The sequence below is a fragment of the Triturus cristatus genome, chromosome 5_1 (assembly GCF_964204655.1).
Source record: "Triturus cristatus chromosome 5_1, aTriCri1.1, whole genome shotgun sequence".
In the NCBI taxonomy this organism is placed as follows: domain Eukaryota; kingdom Metazoa; phylum Chordata; class Amphibia; order Caudata; family Salamandridae; genus Triturus; species Triturus cristatus.
The window spans coordinates 91,168,288-91,191,047 of NC_140587.1; the positions used below are offsets into that span (position 1 = coordinate 91,168,288).

The following is a 22,760-nucleotide window of genomic DNA, read 5'->3' on the forward strand; positions in this document are numbered from 1 at the left end:
TGCTTTAACATCTAAGAATATTAGTCACCCTCTTCCTTGGACAGATGAGTATGAGCATGCTTTTCAACAACTAAAGAATGCTTTATTCAATGCACCTGCTTTGGGTAACCCTGCTTATGCTAAGGAATTCTGCTTCTTTGTTCATGAAAAAGATGGCTGTGCTTTATCTGTTTTGACACAATCCCATGGGGGGGAGGAATAGACCTTTTGCTTATTTTTCCTTCACATTGGATTCATTAGTTAATGCTTTCCTAAATTGTTTGCGCTCAGTAGCAGCTGCTGCTGCAGTCAGACAATCTGAAATATATGTTCTAGGTCAGAATTTGACAGTTAAGGTACTGCACGCTGTGGATGTGCTACTGAACAAAACTCAGATCCAGCACCTGACCAGTGCACGCTTAGCAGGATACGAGTTAACACTTTTTGCTCCAAATATAATTCTGAAATGTTGCAATGTTTTGAACCCGGCCACGGTGCTACCCCCTCCCCAGTGATTCATGGGAAGAACACCATGATTGTGTGTTCACCACTGAAGAAGAGACCAAGGAACGGGTAGACCTAACAGATACTCCCATATGTGACCTACAGGGACAGTTGTTTGTGGATGGTTCATGTTTCAAATTACCAGATGGTACAAACATGGCTGCATATGCCATCACCACAAAAATGGTAGAGTCATGTAAAATACATTAAATGACAGCACAAGCAGCAGAAGTAATTGCCCTCACAATGAGCATGTGAATTGAGTAAATATGTGATTGTAAATATTTATACTGACAGCCAGTACACCTTTGGCATTGCCCACTTATTTTGACGATTATGGAAAGAAAGAGGCTTCTTGACCTAACATGGTACTAAGATGCAGCATGCGGAATTAATAGTAAAGGTAATGGAAGCCCTGATGTTACCAAAACAAGTTGCATTGTTAAATTCAGTGCCCATAAAAAGGTTATTGATGAGATAGGTCAGGGAAATGCTTTTGCAGATGAAACAGCCAAGCAAACAGCCAGATCTAAATATAATTCAATGTATGTTACAGGACCTGAAGTACCAATGTTTAACAATACCTTAGAATGCATTAGAGAGATACAACAGAAAGCTACCATGGAAGAGAAAGAGACTTGGCAGATGTATGGTAGATTAGATGATTTCTGTACTGTGTAGATCTGTCAGAGAGACAAAGATGGATGCTTCCTAATTGTTATGTTAACGCTATTGTTACTATGGCACATAGCCCGGATCACATTAGTGTTAAAGGAATAGTGGCTACATTAGATCATGTATGGTTCAACAAACTGATTCCTAGAGTGGCAGAGTTATATGCAAGGAGTCTCATGTAAGGAGCTGCATGATATGTGCTACTTAGATTAGATGATTCCTGTATTAGGTAGATCTGTCAGAGAAACAAAGATGGATGCTTCCTAATTCTTATGTTAACGCTATTGTTAGTATGGCACATAGCCCGGATCACATTAGTGCCAAAGGAATAGTGGTTATGTTAAATCAATGGTTCAACAAACTGATTCCTAGAGTGTCAGAGTCACTTGTAAGGAAATGCATGATATGTGCTACTTATTTCGCACCCCAAAATTTTCCCTAAAAGGTCTTGCAGATCGATTTCATTGAAATGGAACGAGTGGGCAAGCTTAAGTATGTCTTAGTGGTGGTTTGCACCTTTAGTGGGCGGATGGAGGCCTACCCTCTATGGGATAAGACAGCATTGAGTACTGCAAGAGTACTCCTTAAGGAGTGCTTCCCAAGATATGGCTTTCCCCGAGTTCTTTGGAGCAAAAATGGGCCACACTTCATTGACTAAGTGATGGACCTAGTCTGCAAAGGCTTGCAGATAAGGCAAAAGTTTCACACTGCCCACGAACCACAGGCCGCGGGCTTAGTGGAAAGTTACAATGGTATTTTGAAAGAAAAACTGGGCAAGGTATACGCTGAAACAAAATTGGAATGGCCGGACGCCTTACCAATAGCATTGCTTTCTATTCGCACCACTGCACACTCAAAAATGGGTTTATCTCCCTATGATATTGCCATGGAGAGGCCTGAAAATGTATTGGGTGTACCTAGACCAAATACATTTTCTGAAATTGAATATCCCTTGCTGGTTGACTATTGTGAACAAATGACTAAAGATTAGCGTTTGATTCTTTGACAGGTGAAGGCCAGTCTCCCACATTGTCTTGAAGGTCCAGGTCATAGGATGAGACCTGGCGACTGGGTCTTCACCTGAAGCTTCCAAAGAAAATCCAATCTTGAGTCACGCTGGAAATGGCCGGTGCAAGTGCTACTCGCCACTCAGACTGCTGTCAAGTACATGGGACACAAACACTGGCTTCATGCCAGTCACGTCAAGAAAGCTCTATTTCCTTTGCTCTATGATCAATGAGTGAAGCAATGGATTCCTGATTTGGAAAGTGAACAAATTCCACAGCAAGTATCTTTTAATGATGGTGAGCTGGTTGAAGAAGGAGAAGTAGCGCATCCACTGATCAACTTCACTCCTGTTGAGCCCAAATTGATACCAATATCTCTATTTGAGCATCTGGATTGTAATTCATCTAGGTATAATTTGAGACCTAGGACTGTCAAAAACTATAATTGAAAAAACTATCTCCGAAGAGATAGCAACCTATGCCCGTGGTCAAGACTGCCAACATCTGGTCCTGCACATAAGCTTGCCAGTTAGGCTTTGAAGTAAAGGACACTGGGAACTCTTGATGTTCTTTGGTAGAGTAGGTATTGATTTTACGGAGGTCTTTGCTTTTAGCTGCTAGGTGTTTTTGAATTGTTTCTCTTTTGAAAAAAAAGGAAGAGGCCTGCAGAAACAAGGTTATCTATCCAAGGAAGGGAAGGGTAGAAAAGAAGAAAAAAAGAATGGTCTGAGCATAAAGACATATATTAGGAGAAGCAGCAAACGCTCATCAAGAACAGGTTTTTGTATATCATACACGATAAATACATTATGGGTAATACTAGAAGTATTAAACTGAGACCGTTTGGGAAGTCACCCTCTGATCTATGGCAAGAGGGGAAGACTCCAGTGTCTGGTGTATAACAATTTTAGACCAAGAAAGTGAAAATCGTGGTGCTTCTGTGACTTCTGATAATAATATTAGGAATGCTAGGGTTGTTCTGGTGGTTAGAAGAAAACCACCCAGTCGCAAAGTCAGTGACATCAGTCACCACACCAACACAAGAGCATCATTACATAACCCTCGCCCCTCATAAGCAAGCACACCGCTTGCATTATGTGAATAACACATTCCTTCAGTGTTTTACAAAATGCCCATTGTGGCTATAATGCTACAGATTGTTGGATATGTGGCTTCCTGCCAAATTCGGTCAAAAAGAAGGAGCCCCTTATCCCCCTACCTTTATCCTTCATTAGGTCTTGCAGTGCCTGGTGTGAATTGAATTATGCTTCCTGTATCAAAGTTACTAATAAGACTGTACAGAGCCAGTTTAGGGATCACATCTATTATCTATGCTGGCCAAATGCTGTTAGGATCTATGGCACCATGGAGGAGAGGGAGAAATTCACCTGATATAACAACTCCTCTATGCTATTATGCTTGAATGAGAGAAAGCTGTCCAAGGTGGCTATGATACCCATACCTGTGCATGCCCATAGCGCTCCCTTTTGTGTTCAAGGTGAAGGGTCCCTTGCTGTTGGGAATAGTATTTGCTCCCGTACAGTGAAATTAAATTTCACTAGTTCCCCATCATTTGTGGCCTCGCAAAACATCTATTTTGTTTGTGGTAAACAGGCTTATGTCTGACTCCCTAGAGAATGGTCAGGCAAATGCTGTATCGCATGTATTCTCCCTCCCTCTTACCTTGCACCCTCTGATTTTCACAAGACATATCGACTTAATAAACGAGAAGTACAGGTTGACCAGACAAATACCATGCTGCTGCAATTTATCGATGCAATGAAGGGCCAGGTGCCTTTCTGGGGTCCAATGGCCAATAGTGTTCAGGTCTGCCAATTGATCACGGTAGTGGAAGCTGTTATCAATGAGACTGCTGGTGCATTGAGTAACATTACTGTGGAAATGCAAGTTACCTGTCTTGTTTCTCTTCAAAATCGCATTGTTTTAGACACTCTTTTATCAGAGAAGGGAGGGGTATGCCGCATAATTGGCAGTTAATGTTGTGTGTATATCCCAGATAATGCCCCCCTAATGTAAATTTGGCCTTTCAAAAACTTCACATAATTGCTGCTGAAATGCATCAGGATACTGTAGATTGGAGTTGGTCAGATTGGTTTAGAGAAGTACTGCTCACATGGGGTTGGAAACTATTAATATGCTTATGATGCAAGAAGAAGAAATATGGGATTTAATGAACATTAGCATTACTGCCGTAACAGATTAGCCTTCTTACAAAGGCAAATTTGTTTCATATTTTCTCTGCTAACAACCCTATAATGGAGAATATCTGAAAATGAAGTACTATCATGATATGAGGGACCACTCCAAATGATCTACTACTATAGGTTAGGGATAGCAGGAAATGACAAAATGTTGAACTTAATTTCAAGGACCATTTGAGGAAAAGGTTATATGATATGAACATGAGTTTAGACATTTTTGTATCTACCTGACTTTGTACATCGTTGTCTTAGATGTTATTCCATGTATCTGCTGAAATGTGCATTCTTTTTTGTTCTTAATGCCCTTGGAAAGTACCAAAGGGTTGCTAGAATAATTACACCTTGTTAATCATTTGTGCTTCTCTAAGATGGAAAGCCACACTTTTTCCATCCAATTTGCAGTTAATCAAGCCCTGTGAGTCTCTCACACATTACTTACCTTGAAAATGTAGTGTGATTAGCTATTTGTTTGTATGTATAACTGGAAGGAAATTTCCAATGGGCTGGGGGAGGGGAGTCGAGTCTGCACGCAGACGTGTTTGAAATATAGTATAAATATAGTATAAATATGAAAAGAGAATTGTTTCAGTTGTTCATTCCCTTCACTGACATGTTTTTCCCATGTTGGTTTGTGCCAGCTTAAGCGTGATTAAACTGCTGTGTTTTACCTCCAACTACCTGTTCTCCTTTGGATTCAAGTGGACAAGACTGGAATTATTCCAAGGCGCAGGGGTGCGCTTTCCACATTTTTGGCAGCAGATGGGCTGCATGAATAGAGCATTTTGAAGATATCATAGATGCAAAAGATGAAAGTGATGATACAAAGATTATGAATAATCTGATGAACATGGCTGGTGAAGGAGTGAAAAAAGCCATGTAAAAGATACCACAAGAAGGTGAAGTGGCGTACAAGCAATTCAAAACAGCCTTGAATATAACATTTAATCCAGTGACAAATGTGGATTATTAGAGATACATATTCAGTCAAGCACACTAGAGACCAGGTGAAACCATTGATGAGTTTGCTGAGAGACGGGATGTTGTGGTGAGGCACTGCAAGTTTAATTACATTAACAATGAGGAAGCTACCTGCCTCAGAGTAATCAATAGATATCAGTCAGATTCCTTTTGACAACTGTTACACCTGGCACAATTGTCGTGGGTCTCCCTTCCATTTTTTTGCTGTTGCCTTCTGTATTTTTGCTATGTGTTTTGCTGGTCTAGATGCTTTGGGCACTTTGCCACTGCTATTCAGTGCCAAAGTGCAATGCTCCCTATGGTAAATTGTTGTAATAGATTAGTGACTCCATGATTGGATTATTTGATTTACTTGTCAGACCCTAGTACAGTGCACAATGTGTGCCCAGGGCCTGTAAATCAAATGCTACTGGTGGGCTTGCAGCACTGGTTGTGCCACCCACAGAAGCAGCTTGTAAACTAAGGCTTAGGCCTGCCATTGCAGAGCCTGTGTGCAGTTCAGTACTGCCATATTGACTTTGTAAGTGCACCCCCTTACCAGTCCCTAAACCTTCCCTTTTCTACATATCAAACACCCCTAAGGTAGGCCCTAGGGCAGGGTGCATTGTACGTGAAAGGTAGGACATGCCCTGGTGTGTACGGCATGTCCTGATTGTGAATTACAGCCCATTTCGTTTTTCACTATTGTGAGGCTACCTGCTCCCATAGGCCAGAATGGGCATTTTGATTATAACATCTTATAATCCTAACTAACCCGGGGAACATGGTAGAAAAACGAATTTAGTATTCCTGAAATACATCTTTTAGTGAAGTTGGTTTTAACATTCTGTGTTTGTAAATGCCACTTCTAGAAAGTAGGTATTTTCTTGCCTAAACATCCAGTGTGCTTCTGCTAGGTTTGTGTATTCCATGTCTGGTTTGTGAGTGACAGGGGTCTAGAGAGGGCCTTGGCTCCAGCAGTCTGATGGGTCAGGGCTGGGTTGGATAGGACCTGCATTGAATAGAGAGTAGGCGGAGGAGATTCCCTTTCACCAACCTGAGCCCTCATAGAATAGAGAGTAGGGGTCGGAGGTTTCCTTTCACTGACCTGAACCCTCATAGAATAGAGAGTAGAGGGAGGACATTTCCTTTCAGCTACCTGGGCCAGGTCTGCTCTCAAACAATGCTGTCTCCACCTCCTGCCAGGAAACTGCACAGAACTGGTTTTGGCTGGGCACAGGCACCCTCTGCCTTCAGAGGACAAAGGATTTACTGGTATAAATATTGGGCCCAGACCCCAGAACTTTAGATCACTTCTGGGAATCAAGACGAGCCCATTGCCTAGGAAAAGAACCAAGAAACTGAAGGAGGAGACTGCCCCCTGTGCTGTGCTGTTTGGGGTTGGCCTGCAGTGGTTACTTTATTGCCAAGGAAAGGAGAAAAGGAACTTTGTGTGTACTTTCACTATCTTGAGGAAGATCTCCAAGGGCTTGAACTGAGGAAGAAAGTATGGCAGCGATATGGGCTTGCAAATATTTTCATGTGTTTTTGTATGGAAAGCCCTTCACAGTAGTCACTGATCATCAAGCAGTATTGATGATATTCTGCAATCCCAAAGCCAAAATGCCTCCTAGAATTGAACGTTGGGGTTTGAGGTTACAAGATTACAACTATACGATTCTTCCTGGTCCAGGGAAAGATCAGAATCCTGTTGTATATTTTTCAAGAGAGCCATTACAACAACCTGGTACCCCATCTAAGACAGCGGAGGTTTACATCAATTTTATTGTAAAATCGAGCACACCAGCTGCCATGTCTTTGGAACAAATTGTCACTGCAAGGAGCCAAGATAGTGACATGCTTAGATTAAAATACATTATTGCTCCTCAAACATGGAACCAGCACTCTAGACCTCTCACTAATGACAGTGAGTATTTGAAGTTCAAAAATGTAGGAGATGAACTTTCAGTGACTCAAGAAGGCCTCATTCTGAGAAGTACACATATTGTTATCCCAGAGAGTCTCTGACAACAAGTAATTGATGTTGCCATTGAGGGACATCGAGGAATAGCTGCCACTAAGAGAGTTTTCTGTGATCGCGTCAGGTTTCCATATCAAAAGGGAAAAAGAAAATCAAAGGCTTGTTACATATGCTACTGTCTTTCATCTCAAGTTTTTCAGCACCCTTTGAACATGTCAGAATTGCCACATCGTTCGTGGGAGAAAATTGCTATTGATTTCTTTGGTCCTCTTGAGAATGGACATTATCTTCTAGTTATCGTTGATGGATCCTCACCTTTTCCAGTGGTAAAAGACCTCTCATCCACTATACATGAAAGGTTATTCAAAAATTAGATGGCATCTTTGTGACGTGGGGTGTACCTACAATCTTAAAACTGGCCACCTTTAAACAGTCAAGAATTCAAAGACTTTCTAAATCACCTCAATATAAAGCATCAAAGAAAGACTCCTCTTTGGCCCTAAGCCAATGGACTGGTAGAGCGCTTCATGAGTACTCTAAAGAAAGCTCTTCAGCGTGCTGGATTGGAGAAGCTCGACCTCAAAGTTGTTTTGAACACTACTCTTTGAGCTTACCACTTCAACCCCTCACTCAACGACAGGGGAAAGCCCTGCAACTCTCAAGTTTGGAAGAGGCATGACAACCAAGCTGCCCATGGACCAAACTCAGATCCAAGAACAAGGGAATGCTACGGACTTTGGTCGCAAACAGAAGATGAAAATATATGCTGAAAGACGACGTCATGTAACAGATATCACCTTTACAAGAGGAGAGTGTTTATCAGACAACCCAGAAAAAGAAAGTCTGATGATCCATTTGAGGGTGACCCCTTCACCATCACTAACGCCAATTGACACCTGGTGAGTGCCCAGTGTCCTGTGTCCTGGGAAGTTTTTTATGAGAGATTCCTCTCATTTTTGACATGTGGCCCATCACTCACCAAACATCAATGTCAATGTAGAGTATGGGTCCTGACAGACTGTTGATAACTTTGTGTCTGCTGATAATTCCACCTCACATGTGTAGCTCACTGACACTTCGAATGCCAGATCCCTTTTTCCAGAAATTGTGATTTAGGCGCCAAGACGCTTAATTGAAGAATGATAATTTCCTTTATATCTATGATTATCTGTGTATTTATTCATGTATTTATTAGGGTATTTATTTATTTACTTATGGATCTATTTTTAAAAACGTTGTAGCTTGTAATTAAAAAAACAGTAGAACTCCGTGGGTTCCCACTGTACACCATATGCCTGTGACGTAAGCGTACGCGTTGGAGAGAAGAGTTGTAGCAGGACGCTACATATAGAACCAAGGAAATTTAAGTTCATAGAACCCAAGAGAATTGTAGCAGTGGAAATAAATGTGGTTGTTCTTGAAATTGAGTTAATTTGAAACCTACCCAGAATGTCTCAAAGGGAGTAAAGGAAAGTGGGTTGGAGAAGTGGACATAGAGAAAAGTGGAGTGGATTCAGGATGGGACACAGTTCCACTCATCTCATGAAGAGACCAAGGTTTACACTTTGAAGTGAACTATGGGGTTTGTGAGATATCCTTTGGCAATTTATTTTAGTTTTTTCTCATGCTCCTGTTATGGGCATGTTTTTTTCTTTGACCATACATTTCCTTGAACCCTTGTTTCTTTAACTGTCTATGCATAGGGATGTGTTATAACTAATTACTTTGAATAGAGGCTCACGCTGACTTCCTCTTCACTGCTGGTATGTTCCCCAAGGGACACAGAATGTGAACTGCGTTTGGTTCGTGGTTGAAGCGTGCAAGAAAGTGCAGCAGTCTAGATGCTGAAGACTTACTGGGAACATACCCATTGGTTTCCATTGGCTTTTTGTTTCACACTTTTTGTTTCTGGCTTTCTATTTTAGTATGTCCATCAAGGGTCACATATATATAGCTTTTTTTAATGCAAACAGTCCAATTAGCAGAATCAGGATGTTTGCGACCAAAAAAAACATTTTACCATGTACAAAACCCTATTTTGCGATGCTTTAACCTATTGCCGAATCGCAAAATGAGTTAGTGATTGGGTATTAGGAAGGGGCATGTTAAGGGCATGTCTTCCTAATAGCGATTCATCAGGCCATGTACGAATGTTATGTGACCAAAAAGTGGTCGCAAAACATTCGCATTTTACCACCAAAGTCAATTTAGTGGTAACCCATTTGCAAATGGGAAGGGTTCTCCAAAGGACCCCTTACCCTTTAAGCATGGTTGCGAAATAATTTTTTAAGAGCAGACAGTGGTACCATGGACCACTACTTTACGCTTAAAAAATGAAAAGAAAACTTTACTTTTTAAAAAATGAATCCTATTCTCCTCTAGGGAAAACTGGCCCCATTTGATAAAACATTACTTTATTTGAAAGCAATCACAGACTGTGGTGATCTGCTGTCCCCAGCAGGCCATCATCCCTGTGATTTCCAAGGGGTCGCAAATTGTGACCTACCTCATGAATATTAATTGGCTAGGTCCATTGCAACCCCATTAGGAATTGCAAATAGCGTACAACACACTGTAATACATAAGCTGTTTGTGATTACTTAATAGCGTATTGCAAAAATCCGCTACTAGATAATCGCAAACCTGAATCGCGCTGCATAGGAGGACCTTTACCCGTCGCTCTGCTCTTTTTGGAAGCACATACTCGTGCTTGTGGCGGCATCCACCTTGCAGGAGGGCACAGGCGCACGCCACAAGCACGAGTATGTGCTTCCAAAAAGAGCCGACTGCGTGCGCGCGCACGCATGCACGGACCACTCCGGGGCCAGCAAACACACGATTGCAATGCCAGCAGTGTGTTTTGTTTTTATTATTTTCTGTAGCCGCCACTGGTTGTAGGCAGTTTCAGCGCCAATACAGGACAGTTCTTGGCAATGCTCCATTCACTTCCTGGAGTCTGGCTGGTAGTTAAAACGTCTGTTTGCTGTCGGCATTATCCTTTAAACTTTGACAGATGAATTCTCATGCAAAGCTGTGAAATAATTCTCCATGCCGAGTCACAGCTTACCTGGGGAGTCTACCCCTACCAATGAGTTGCACAACATGCAAAGATCACACAACAAGTCGAGTGTCTAGGGTAGCATTGAAAGCATTCAATGAACATTTTATTTGTATTTCGTTGAGCGTTGCCAAACAATAACTCATCCATCACGATGTAAAAAGTTCTGCAATACTCTGCTACTAGGGAAGGAGACCACCTGGAGAAAAATAAAACAAATACATACCTAGAGCATTTGGCAATAATGGTGGGCCTTGCTATTCCCTGTTATTGGTCTAAAAACAGCGGCATGATAGCAGCAGTCTTTATTTCTGGGGGGTTTCTAAATCCGAATTCAGCACTTCAACTGTGTTAATTCTGCCGATCACACGGCCATCGGTAAAATAATTGTCAGTATTTTTTTACTGATGATTAATTAGAATCATTACAATATGAAACGTCATTAAAAGCCATGATTTAAACAAAAAAAGATACAATTGAGCAATTAATTTAACATCTAATACTGTGAGATACCAAATGTGTGGTTTAAAAACAAAAAGTGCAAGTGCTTTGTGCTTAAACTACAAGCCTAACTTATTACCTGATGCGTCAACTAAAGTGCATAGCGATTAGGCTGTCTCCAACAGTTTCTAGCATCTGATCTTTGGGGCTGTGTTTCCAAGTATGCCCGGTATATCGAGACACCCAGTCGTTTTTGCGCCATTCAAGAAATTTGGTCCCATAGCACACCAGGGGAATTGACTCTGCCTAGCTAACCAGTACACCTTGCCTACAAGTGCGTGTGTGCACTTGCAAGAAAGCTGATCTTAGTAGCTTCGGGGCATATCAACAACAACCGGCGATAATTATCTCTAAGCGCACTTAGCGCTAGGATAATTATCGCCGGCTAGCGTGAATTTTTATCGCTGAGATAGCGTGCTATTAGCAACGCTTATCTCAATAGCGATAAACATCCTCACGCTAACAGGCTAACGTGAGATTATCGCTGGAAACCCAGCGATAATCTCACGTTAGATTGTTGATAGGGACAGACAAACTTAGCCATGATATCCTCCTTCCATAGGATATCATGGCTAAGTCAGAAAAATACCAGACTTAAAAAAGCAGCGTTAACCGCGGTTAGCGCTGCTTTTTTTGTCTCTAACAGGGTTAGCGACATTCTTGATAATAGGAGAAATGTCGCTTAGCGACATTTCTCCTATTGTTTTACTCTGAAACGCCCCCTTTGCATCTCATTAGAGATGCAAGGGGAAGCGTAGAGTAAAAGGGTGCTAACATGCAAATTTGCATGTTAGCACCCTGTTGTTGATAGGGTGCTAGTTTTATCTCTGCCTTTTTGGCTTTTAAAGCCAAAAAAGCAGAGATAAAGCCCTTGTTGATATGCCCCTTCCTTCTCTAAACTAAAAGTGCTGGACATGAGCATAAAGTGTGGGTTACTGAACTCTTGTTTGTTCCCACATAGGCAGAAGTTTGAAGTTATCGGCCAGCTCTTCCAAAAATGAATAAGGTCTTTTTTTCAAATAGCCCAAAACGTAGCAACATAAACTGATGTTAAAACATGGGTTGTCAGGTATACTTGGGGCTTTAATGATGGTATGAGGCGATGACTGTCCATGCATTTCGTTTAGCTGCACGTGTGTTCTCGTCTTGCAGGTTTTGCCAAGGTGTTGCTTAGCCGGATGTAAGCTCCTCTTCCCATTGGGTTGGTCAAGGCTTCCTGTGTACCCAGTGCTTTTATTGATGCCTACAGATACGCTCCCCATGGTTTGGTTACAATTTTACTCATCTGAGACTCTATTTACTTCCAGCACAAGTTATTCAGGAGACTTTTTGGGAGGCAGGAAAACCCAACATAAATTTTCAAAATTCATCCTTTGCAGTTCTTTGTTCATTAGGCCAAATTCCAGCCAAACTTGGACTTGAGAGGTCGCCCTTGGCAAAGGGAAGAGCAGGGCCACCTCTTTCCATGGGTAATTTCCATGCCATAAGCAACCCTTGGTAGAGGTTATGCCAGTGCTTAATTTTCATTCATAAAAGTGCCAGGGCTCTGGGCAGGAGGCCACTGCAGCTTGCACCACACATTGCCCCTGCCATGCTGCCAATGATAGTAACAACACAACTACTAACCATCACACTCCTACAAGTGTGACTATTTCAGGCACCCAATGCTAAAAGAATGACTTGGATCACACGCAATAGTCATTTTTAATGTATATTACATTAATGATTAACTGTTTTTTTGGCCATCTCTAAATTCGCCAGACCGCACCAACTTGTGGCAGGCTGTCACAAGCGCAGGTGTTAACAATTAAGTGCCGGTGCCGAGCACCGGAAACCACCAGCTCAAATTAAGCACTGGGTTGTGCGGCCATAGCTGTGAGCAGGGGGTGATATGATGTGCAGCTTAGCTTCTGTTGCAGCTGGTTAAATGCAAAGCTTAATGAGCGTGCTTTGGCCCGTTAATTTGTTCACAGAAATACACAGGGCTTCAAGTGGGACGGGTCTCACCGGGTCTGAGCACCAGCAGTTTTTTAAAGGGGGCCTCAAAACAGGTCTCTATCGTGCTCTGTTTTGTGCCCTGGCACAAGTGGTCCGTTGTTTTACGGACTGCAGTGACAGCAGGCACATCGGTGTGCGCATGCTCACTTCTCACTAGTGGAGAAGTTACGGCATGACGTCATGCTAAGTGAACGTGGTAGGGGAAGGGAATTCCTTGCTTCTTACATCTCCCATGCGCCTGCTTTTTAAAACACAAGACTCCGAGCGTTGTTGCGAGTGAGAAGGCACTATTGAATAGCGCACACCGAAAATTGCCACTTCTCTTTTTTAAACTCAGGAGCAGCAACATTGTTGTGGTGTCACCAGGGCTTTAAGTTGAAGCTTTTTCAATATTACATACAAGCCATAGTTGCTGCTTATTTATCTTATGCAACTAACAACCATTGACAAAGCCAGTAGTACTTGTTGTATCATATGTCTGGATGCAATGACAGAAACAGTAAAATACAAGTTGGGCAGCACACTATGCTAAGCACAGATTTTTAGCTTATGCGTTTTAAGCCACATCCTTAATTACATTGCCACGCCCCTTTGAGAGACCCCCAAGTTTTTTCATCCCACTTAAAGCCCTGGAAATACAATAGATTTATGTAAAGGAACAATCGAAGTAGACTTTTCTTATAGCTTGACTCTTTTTCTTTAATAAATCACGGTAGAATCGTAGCTTCAATATCCCACGCATCAACTACTTTCTCCAAGTAGTGGCACAAACTTTGTTTTAAAAGACTCGGAAAAGAGAAGACATTCGTAACAATAAATAGAAATAAACACACTGCGAGCTAAATCACACATAGCCAGGCATAGCACGCCCTGCCGGGCTATTTGTACACTATGTTTAAAAAAAAAAAAAAAAGCTTACAAATATCCTTTGGGACCTTATAAGTGTTTAGCCATGCAACAGTTAATGTTGTTGTACCAAGGATATTGTACTGCATAACTAAATACGTATAAGGTTACCAAGGCGAGACCTATTGGCTATGCCAATGCTTGTTTCCTTTTTCTGACAGCACTCCACTTCATGGATTTCCCCTGTTTTCTGTGTTTTCCCACTTCTCTCGTCATATTTCTTTGCAGAACATTAAAACAGTTCTCCTTTCAACAACTTTTTGCTTCAAGCCGCTCTGTGTGTTTACAGTTTTATACGGATTTGCGCTTCCACTTGTTCTCCCATGTACTATCAGTTTTAAATAATGTAATCTAGGGCCTTTCCTATGTGCATATTTAATTTCTCACTGTTAACACATCCATAATTAAAAAAAAAAAAAAATGGGCCCGATTCATAGAACTAACTTAAGACAAAATCCTAAACTTACTACTTTTGGTATTCACAGAAGTTAGGATTTTATCTTAAGTTTGTCTTAAGACAAACTTAAGATAAAATCCTAACAGACTTAAGACAGACTCAAGACAAACTTAAGACAGACTTAAGACAGACTTAAGTTAGGATTTTGTCTTAAGTCTGTCTTAAGTTTGCCTTAAGACAAACTTAAGACAAAATCCTAACTTCTGTGAATACCAAAAGTAGTAAGTTCAGGATTTTGTCTTAAGTTAGTTCTGTGAATCGGCCCTATAAACCTCGCTTTTCTATGAGAGAGCATGCATTTTTGCCATGCAGTGTATTTCCCACTTCTCTCAGCCTCATTTTCTTTCATAACATTGTAAAAATGTAATTTACCACAACTTTGTCCTTCGAGTCGCTCTTATGTACGTTTTCAATTTTATACAGCTACAATCTTCGAGCCGCTGTCCTGTGAACTTTAACTCCATGTTAAGCCCTCTTGTTTGATCGCTTCCACTTCCCCCACATCTTTGTCTCAGTTTGCTACTCTCAGCACACACTCTTTGTTACTTCCCCCACAAGCCCTATTTGTTGCTTCCCCCACACACACCTTATGTGTTGCTTACCCAACACACATCACCCCTTCGTTGCTGTCCCGCCCTACTGTTGTTTTCCTGCCCTCTCTGATAGTACTCCCCATACTGCTTCCCCCCCTGCATTATTCTCTCCTCCTGCATTCTTTTCCCCACCTACTCCTGCTACTTTTGTATTTATTTACTGATCTAACTAGGTAAGCAAAAAGAAAAAAAAATCTTGTACAGTATTGTAGATGCATGCATGCTTCCTACACTGGCCTACAAAATAACGCAGCTGGATATATAGCCTTTTTTACTGTTTATTATCCATGCCTCACATCATCAGCGATGCTGTGTAGCATGGGTAAACCCATTGGAAAAGCCAAAAGTTCGTAAAGGCAAGACCTATTTGGCTTTGCCAATGCTTGTTTACTTAGAATGTTTTTGTACCTGGACCCGGAGAGCAGCACTGACAGCATACTTTGACAGTTCTTGTTGTTTATCCTAAACCATCCCTGTGTGATCTACTTCTTGCCTATAGAGCGCGGTCTGTCAGCCATTCTGTACTTCAAAAAGAGTGTGAAGACCCAAGGGTGATTGGGAGACAATGGGCTGTCATCTGCCATTCCAACATCTTCTTCTATTCTATGATGACAAAGGGAGTGTGAACACCTCAGGGTGGTTGGGAGACGGCGGGCTGTCGTCTGCCATTCCCACATCACATTCGACTCTCTGTTGATCCAGAGAGTGTGAAGACCCAATGAAGGTTGAGAGATGCCGGGCTGTCATCTGCCATTCCCACATTATCCTTTGGGCCTCCCGTGACCCAGAGAATGCGGAAGATCAGTGTCCACCCAAGCACCAGCTTCTAAGCACTAATTTCCACCACTCTGATGTGAGAACACGGATTAACCGGGTTTTGAATCCAGCTTTGTCTCCATTGGAAACCTAAAAGAGTTAATGTCTCAGAAGTGTAAGTTCAAAATGTACCTGGTGTTGGAACAACCGTCCCTCCTGTGAAGGTGTAATTTGGTAGTGGTTCAGTTCCAGTGTAGTATGGTACAATCTGTCCTATTTTTAAAAGAAGACACATGTTAAGATATCTATAAAATGAGAGACAGTGGCATTTAAGAACTTTCTGTCATTAATAATTAGCATTGCTCCACAAAGGCCTCATGGGTATTCCATGAATATGTTAGATTGGAGAACATGATTTTATTTATTGAACTACCCACACAGGAAATCAAACTATGAGTTCCAATTTAACATCTGTAATCACACACACACGACCGTGGAGATGCAGATCTTAAACACATGGGACTTGTTTGTCAGAATAGAAATCAACTCTCACACTTAATTTTTTATATCGGACCTAGACCACCCCCATCATAAGTGATTGGTTTGTCACCATATAAAAAACAATATTTTATTTCAACTTATTTCAACCATCTCAAATATTACCAAGATAGAAACTTAAAAAACAGAAGCTAAGCAAGTACGTTTATTTATGGATAGGTAATTAAAACCATTACATTTACATTGCAGTTGATATAAAATATTTCTTATAAAATTTGAATGTAAACAATAAAAGAATAGAAAGATTTTTTAACTGGAGAGAAATCTCCTCAGAAAATATAAATAAATCATACATGAACAGAAGAATAAATCCATAGATTCATTCATAACCCTCCTGGTGAAAGGATGTCGACGTTTCAGGACTTAAAGTTGTTTTTGGTCTAAGTGATAAATCATCAAGTGATCAATATAAGTAACACGATTCAAATCTATTACTTCACAGATGAAAAATGAAGCAATATATTCACTGTTTATTGTATTTATTTCCCGTCAGTACATTGACTCCACATATGTACACAAATCTCAGATTCTGAGCAGGAATGCCCTTTGCCTTGTCCCATCACAGTGTTAGACTAGTCAGGAAAGTCAAAGTTAAAGATGTGTTCAAGGGTCCATCAAAACTTTTTTTAAATGGTGATTAGGTGCATGGTTAAAACACAACAATACATGCTACAGTCTGTAAGCAATGGCTGACCAACATGTGCTGATTATCTCTGTGGCACCTGCATCAGGGCCAGGAGATCTGTGTATCACCTGTAGTGCACCGCGAACCATCTGCCCCAGGGTGGACACCTACCAGTAGAAAGGTTATGCAGCATATTGAAATATGTCAAAGGTTGAGATAGAGAAGTCGGCATAGGGAATTGCCCACTTTGCTTACGCCTTAAAATTTCTTTGATAAGCACAGGTTGCCCAGTTTCAAAAATGACCCAACAACTCCACTGTGGTCCTTTTTCACAATAAATATTGCACATTTGTGCAATGTCATAGTTGTACCCATTTCCACTTTTGGCAATGCCCAATCTAGTGCACATTATCTGGCCCCCACAGTTACCTGGAAATCATGCACGGCCTAGTTAACGCAATGGCAGAAAATCAGTCAAGTATTGAAAAAACAGACTGACATGAGGTCATCTTTTTACTCATTATTACATTGACATAGGTGGTTCCTGCAGCTCATTTATTCTGTCTACACCCCCATCTGATATCATGTACTGCTTGGGGTGTTACACCCCTCTAAAAAATGTATTCTGTAGTAAATAGTTGGGTACATGTGATGTCAGTCGAATATGGTGAGGTATCTGTCGGATTGTACCCTGGATTGTTTCATATCCACACTGACAAAAACCCACACACTCTCACTCTCTCTCATCTCTGCGTTAAAAAAAACTTGGTTAGTTTGACAACTATTGTGTTTTAAGTACCCCTAACAATCCGCACTCCTCTCTCTTTCTACTGCCTCTTAGGCCACCCTTGTGTCCTGCTTCTCATAATGTATTTTAACAAGACATGCCAACGTGATGCTTGGGAAATCTGAAGCTTACCCCCCCACCCCCTCTCCAATATTACTGACCAAACTACGCCAATGGTCCTTACCTCCATGGCAAGCATCAAAGTAGTCCTGGCAGCAGTCTGGGGTAGGCCGGTTGCAGTATTCATCACAGTAACAGTTTGTTCGTCTGCAGCTGTCGTCTCTTGCTGGGCAACAAAGCAGGGGCTCTGCGCCACAGCGACCTGCAGAGGGCGAAAGAGAGCATAACACCTTATCACCACCAAAGACCTGAAGAAATGTCTCATCCCAAACAGGAATCCAGCCACCCATCTGTTCCTTGTTCTGTAAATGCTTGACTCCCTCAGGCCTGTTCCTGATGTTTACAACCATCAAACTCCTTTACATCAATATTTCATGGGAACTTGGTCCATGAAGTGTCCTCGAACAGCGCAAAGCAGTCACAACTGCATAAGTCATGGAAGAAAGCCATCTCAACTCTTCCACTGTCACACAACCCTCTTTCATCCATCCAGGATTTGTGGGGTCAGTAGGTGGTACAGTGCACTTCAGAGTGCCACAACATGAGCAGGGGAGTCAGAGAGGAGGACACAGAGAAAGAGCTTGATGACCTCATGAAGAAGGTCTCACAATGGTTATGGGGGATTTCACGTCTGTGTTAGCATCCCTCCGTAACGCCTCCTTTGCCCATCCGAAACAATAGACAGTACCACGGAATATCAAGCATAGGAAGAGCGAGGTATCATGATATCATAGACAAAATATCGCGGGACAAAAAATATTCGAAAGCAGGGTGCATATGGAGGGAGTATAGTTTACTATTCTCAACTTTAAAATGATGTATCATATATATATGTATATATATGTATATATATATATATATATATATATATATATATATATATATATATATATATATATATATATGATACATCATTTTAAAGTTGAGAATTTTTGGCACTTAACATGTCTTAATAAACATCTGCTGCTTAGCGCGAATTGTATGGTACTATACCAATATATATTAATTTTCACGGAATGATTCAGAGTACTATACACATGACCCCAAGTGATTTGCTGCTTAGCGCGAACCATATGAATTGCAATGTGAATTAACAGCTTTGATTTAAATAACTTTATTGCCTAATTGTCCCTCATACAATGGTTGTTGATTGTGTAAATTGCAATGTTAAACTACAGATCCCATAATGCTTCATAGTGGCTATATGGTATAAATGTAGAAAGAGAAGAGGGCTCACTGACCGTGAACAAAGCCAGGAGGCTGAAACGCGTTGGTTGAGTGTTTGCTGAATAAATCAACTAAACTTTACTGAATCCCTGTGTGCCGCATCATTGGAAGTAAAATTGATGAATTGGGTCTGGATCCGACCCCTATGCAGAGCACCCGCACTTGAGCGCGCAGGATCGATTGGATCCCATTGTGGCAAACGTGACAGAGATCCGGCAGCGCCCATTCCGCTACGAGCAGAATTGCAAAACAATCACCGCAGGTTGAGCGTCGATAGACGGGGTCGGAAGACGCCGCCGATTCGGGAGTCTCCCAGCAGGTGAGTGGGAAACAATTTTATTACGAAGTAGCGGACTGCAGCGACTTGGTTGCTATCCAAAGACAGGACCGCTCCGTAAACAGTACGGCGGTCGTGGAAGCGACGAGTAGGGATTCCGGTTGATGAAAAGAACAGCAGTTATATCGTAATAACACTCAGTGTGAAAAATAGGCTAAAATAATTATCACCATTGCAAGATGGAAGCACGGGCAGCAAAACGAGCTAACAAAGCGGCAACGATGTTTAAAAGCTCAATGGGGACACAAATTGATATAGCGACCACAAGCGAGCAGAACAAAACACCAAATACTACAAAACAATTATTTAATGAAGTGGAAAGAATGTACAAAAAGGAAATCAACAAAAGTTGGGAGATTATTGCCCTGGAAAACTACATAGAAGTTAACAGAATACCAAGGGGCTTGCGGATTTTTACCTTACCGACGCATCCAGAAACAAAGGCAGAACTACTAAATGAATGGGTAGAAAATAATCAACAATGCTCATTGAATATGATGCGTATACTAATAAAACATGCCAAAATAGATGTCGTGGAGATTACCAAAAAAATTGAAGAAATGGAGGATCTTATCAAGCAACAAACTAACAAAGAGGACACGGCAAAATCACGCAAGGAGATGGATGATAGATTGGAAAAATACGAAACGGAAATTGAAGAACGTAAACAACGTAAATTTAAAAGGGATGAACAGGACTATGCCCAGGGCAGAATATTGACCTTTGCCAGACGATTTGATGCACTTAAGAAGAATCTTTCAACACAACAATTAAGCACCCCCTGTAGTAGTATCGAATCAGATGTAAGCGATGGAGAACTAGCAAATGCAACGAGTGGAGCGACACCGATGAATTTTTTAGAGGAAATGCGACTGATGAACTTGGACAAAACATTAGCGCGGGGAAGAGGTCGCGGAAGACCCCCAGGTCGAGGACGGGGAAGAGCAATGTCGAACAGGGAACAAGAACAGGAACAAGAAAAACAAGAAAAACAAGACGAGCGAAAAGGAAAAAGGTTCTATTCGCTAAGAAATCGCAAGTAGAGAATTTAATCATTAATCTTTCACATTACGAATTAACACAAGAAGAAACATCGTTATTAAACAAAGGCCTATCCTTTTGTCCCGAGAATCATTTCAACTACACTCAAGTAAGAATTGATTTATATAAATACATCCGAAAGCTAAAACTAGCGAAAGTTCATGCACGAAAACCAGAAAAATCTACAGATTTAACAACAATACAATTACAGAATATTGACACATGGGCAATAAATGAAATACCGGAACTTCAGGACATGTTTGACCTCATGTATAACCAAGATGAGGGAGAAATATCAGAAACACAATTGGCTACTCACTTGAATATACCAACTGACAAAAGAATTGACAGCGGCCTAAAAAGAAAATCTAGATTCTGCCCCACCCTCTCTCCAGGAAACAGGTTTGATTTATTCTCAGACGCAATCATCGAAGAACTGGAAAAAATGCCGAAAAAGAGAAATGAAAAAACAAAAAGAGAAAACCTAACAAAAAAAGAGAGAGAAGCTATTATCAAATTAGTGGCAAACCCAAAATTGACTATTAAACCGGCCGATAAAGGGGGAAATATCGTCATCATGAATACACAAGAGTACGTGAAAGAAGCTCTGCGCCAGTTGAACGATGCAACCAACTATTGCAAAATAAAAGAGAATCCAATTAACAAAATGACAATGGAATTGAACAAGTTTTTGCAAACATGTCATGAGAGAAATCTCTTGAGCGCAGAAGAACTTAAATTTCTCACTAATGATTTTCCAGTTATTCCCACGATATACTTTTTGCCCAAAATACATAAGACTCTCATAAACCCACCGGGAAGACCAATTGTTGCATCCTGTGAATCATTGTATGAGAACATGTCCCAATATGTGGATACTTTTTTGGCACCAATCGCGAAATCAATGAGCTCATACATTCAAGATACGGGTGACTTCCTTCGGATTTTAGAGGGAATAAATTGGTGCGAACAATATCTTTTAATTACAATTGACGTGGTATCCCTATATACATCCATAAGGCATGAAGTAGGACTAAGAGCTTGTAAATATTTTTTGAGCCAAAGAAATATCTCAGAACTTCAGCACACAAACATGCTACTTCAAATGATTGAAATTTGCCTGACGAACAATGTTTTTCTTTTCAACAAACAGTTGTACAGACAACAGTGTGGTACAGCCATGGGCATATCATTTTCTCCAAACTATGCCAATATCACCATGGGCTGGTGGGAGAAGGTGACAGCATGGGGCTCTGAAAATCAAGTAGAATTGGACAACATAATACTTTGGGTCCGATACATTGATGATCTATTCATAATTTGGAACGGATCACAACAGAGCTTCGAACAATACTACTCAAAACTGAAAAATAATGACATTGGCTTATCTTTCACATGTATGTCAAGCAGCAAAGAAATTGATTTTTTGGACACCAAAATTTACATTGAAGACAATAAAATCCATTCCACACTGTTTCGCAAAAAAACGGCTACAAACAGCATTCTTCATGGCACCAGCTTCCATCCGACGAGTCTGATTAAGAGTATACCCTATGGAGAGTTCACCCGATTAAAACGGAATTGCTCTGAACCAAAAGACACAGACAATCAGATTGCAGCATCAATGGATAGACTAAGAGCAAGAGGCTACAATGAAAGAGACCTACAAAAAGCCAAGAGAAAGATTGATATGAAATCAAGAACAGAAATTCTTAAACCCAGAAGCAATATACAGAAAAAGGACCAAATACCGAGATTTGTGACAACCTACAGTAAGGAAAGTGGCCAAATAATAAATAAAATCAAGAAATATTGGCATCTGATTTCGGGTGATCCTGACATAGGGAAAACATTAGGTAACGGACCAATGGTATCGTACAGAAAGACCAAATCTCTGAAAGATGCACTAGTACCAAGCCATTTTAAGGAAAGTGACCAAATTAATTGGCTGGAACACCAACAAAAAGGTTTCAAGAAGTGTAACACATGCAAAGCATGCAAGATCGGAAGAAACATGAAATCATTTACAGAACCTGATGGCAAAACATTCAAAATAGACCAAAGAATCACATGCACATCAACACATGTGGTATACATAATTGAATGTAACTGTGGGATGCGATATATCGGCAGTACAATCTGTACGTTGAAGAAACGCATCCTTGAACATGTGAGAGCAGTAAAGAATAAAGATTTAACCTACGCCACTGCCAAACATATGGCGTCATGTCAAGGAAGTAACTGGAGAGCGATGAGTTTCTTTGGAATTCATATGATATCACAAGATGAACGAGGAGGAAATCGTATAAAGAAACTACGCCAAATTGAATCTAAGTGCATCATCCGACTGAGAACAAAGACCCCTAAAGGGATGAACAATGATGAGGAACTTTATGTACATTTAGACTGAGAATTAATTGGAAGGGACTAGTATAATGATCAAGGAAGACATGTTAAAACTGCTGTAACTA

The 22,760-nt window shown here is 41.0% G+C and overlaps 1 protein-coding gene across 1 annotated transcript in view; it reads right to left on the minus strand.

Annotated features, from left to right (window-relative positions):
- Positions 1-22,760, minus strand: part of LOC146830289 (uncharacterized) — a 206,924-nt gene that overhangs the window by 71,779 nt on the left and 112,385 nt on the right. Inside the window, exons 5-6 of the mRNA XM_085604478.1 lie at positions 17,749-17,886; positions 15,787-15,867 (exon numbers count right to left, since the gene is read on the minus strand). Of these exons, the coding sequence (XP_085460604.1) occupies positions 15,787-15,867; positions 17,749-17,886 (219 nt within the window). The remainder of the gene's footprint in view (positions 1-15,786; positions 15,868-17,748; positions 17,887-22,760) is intronic.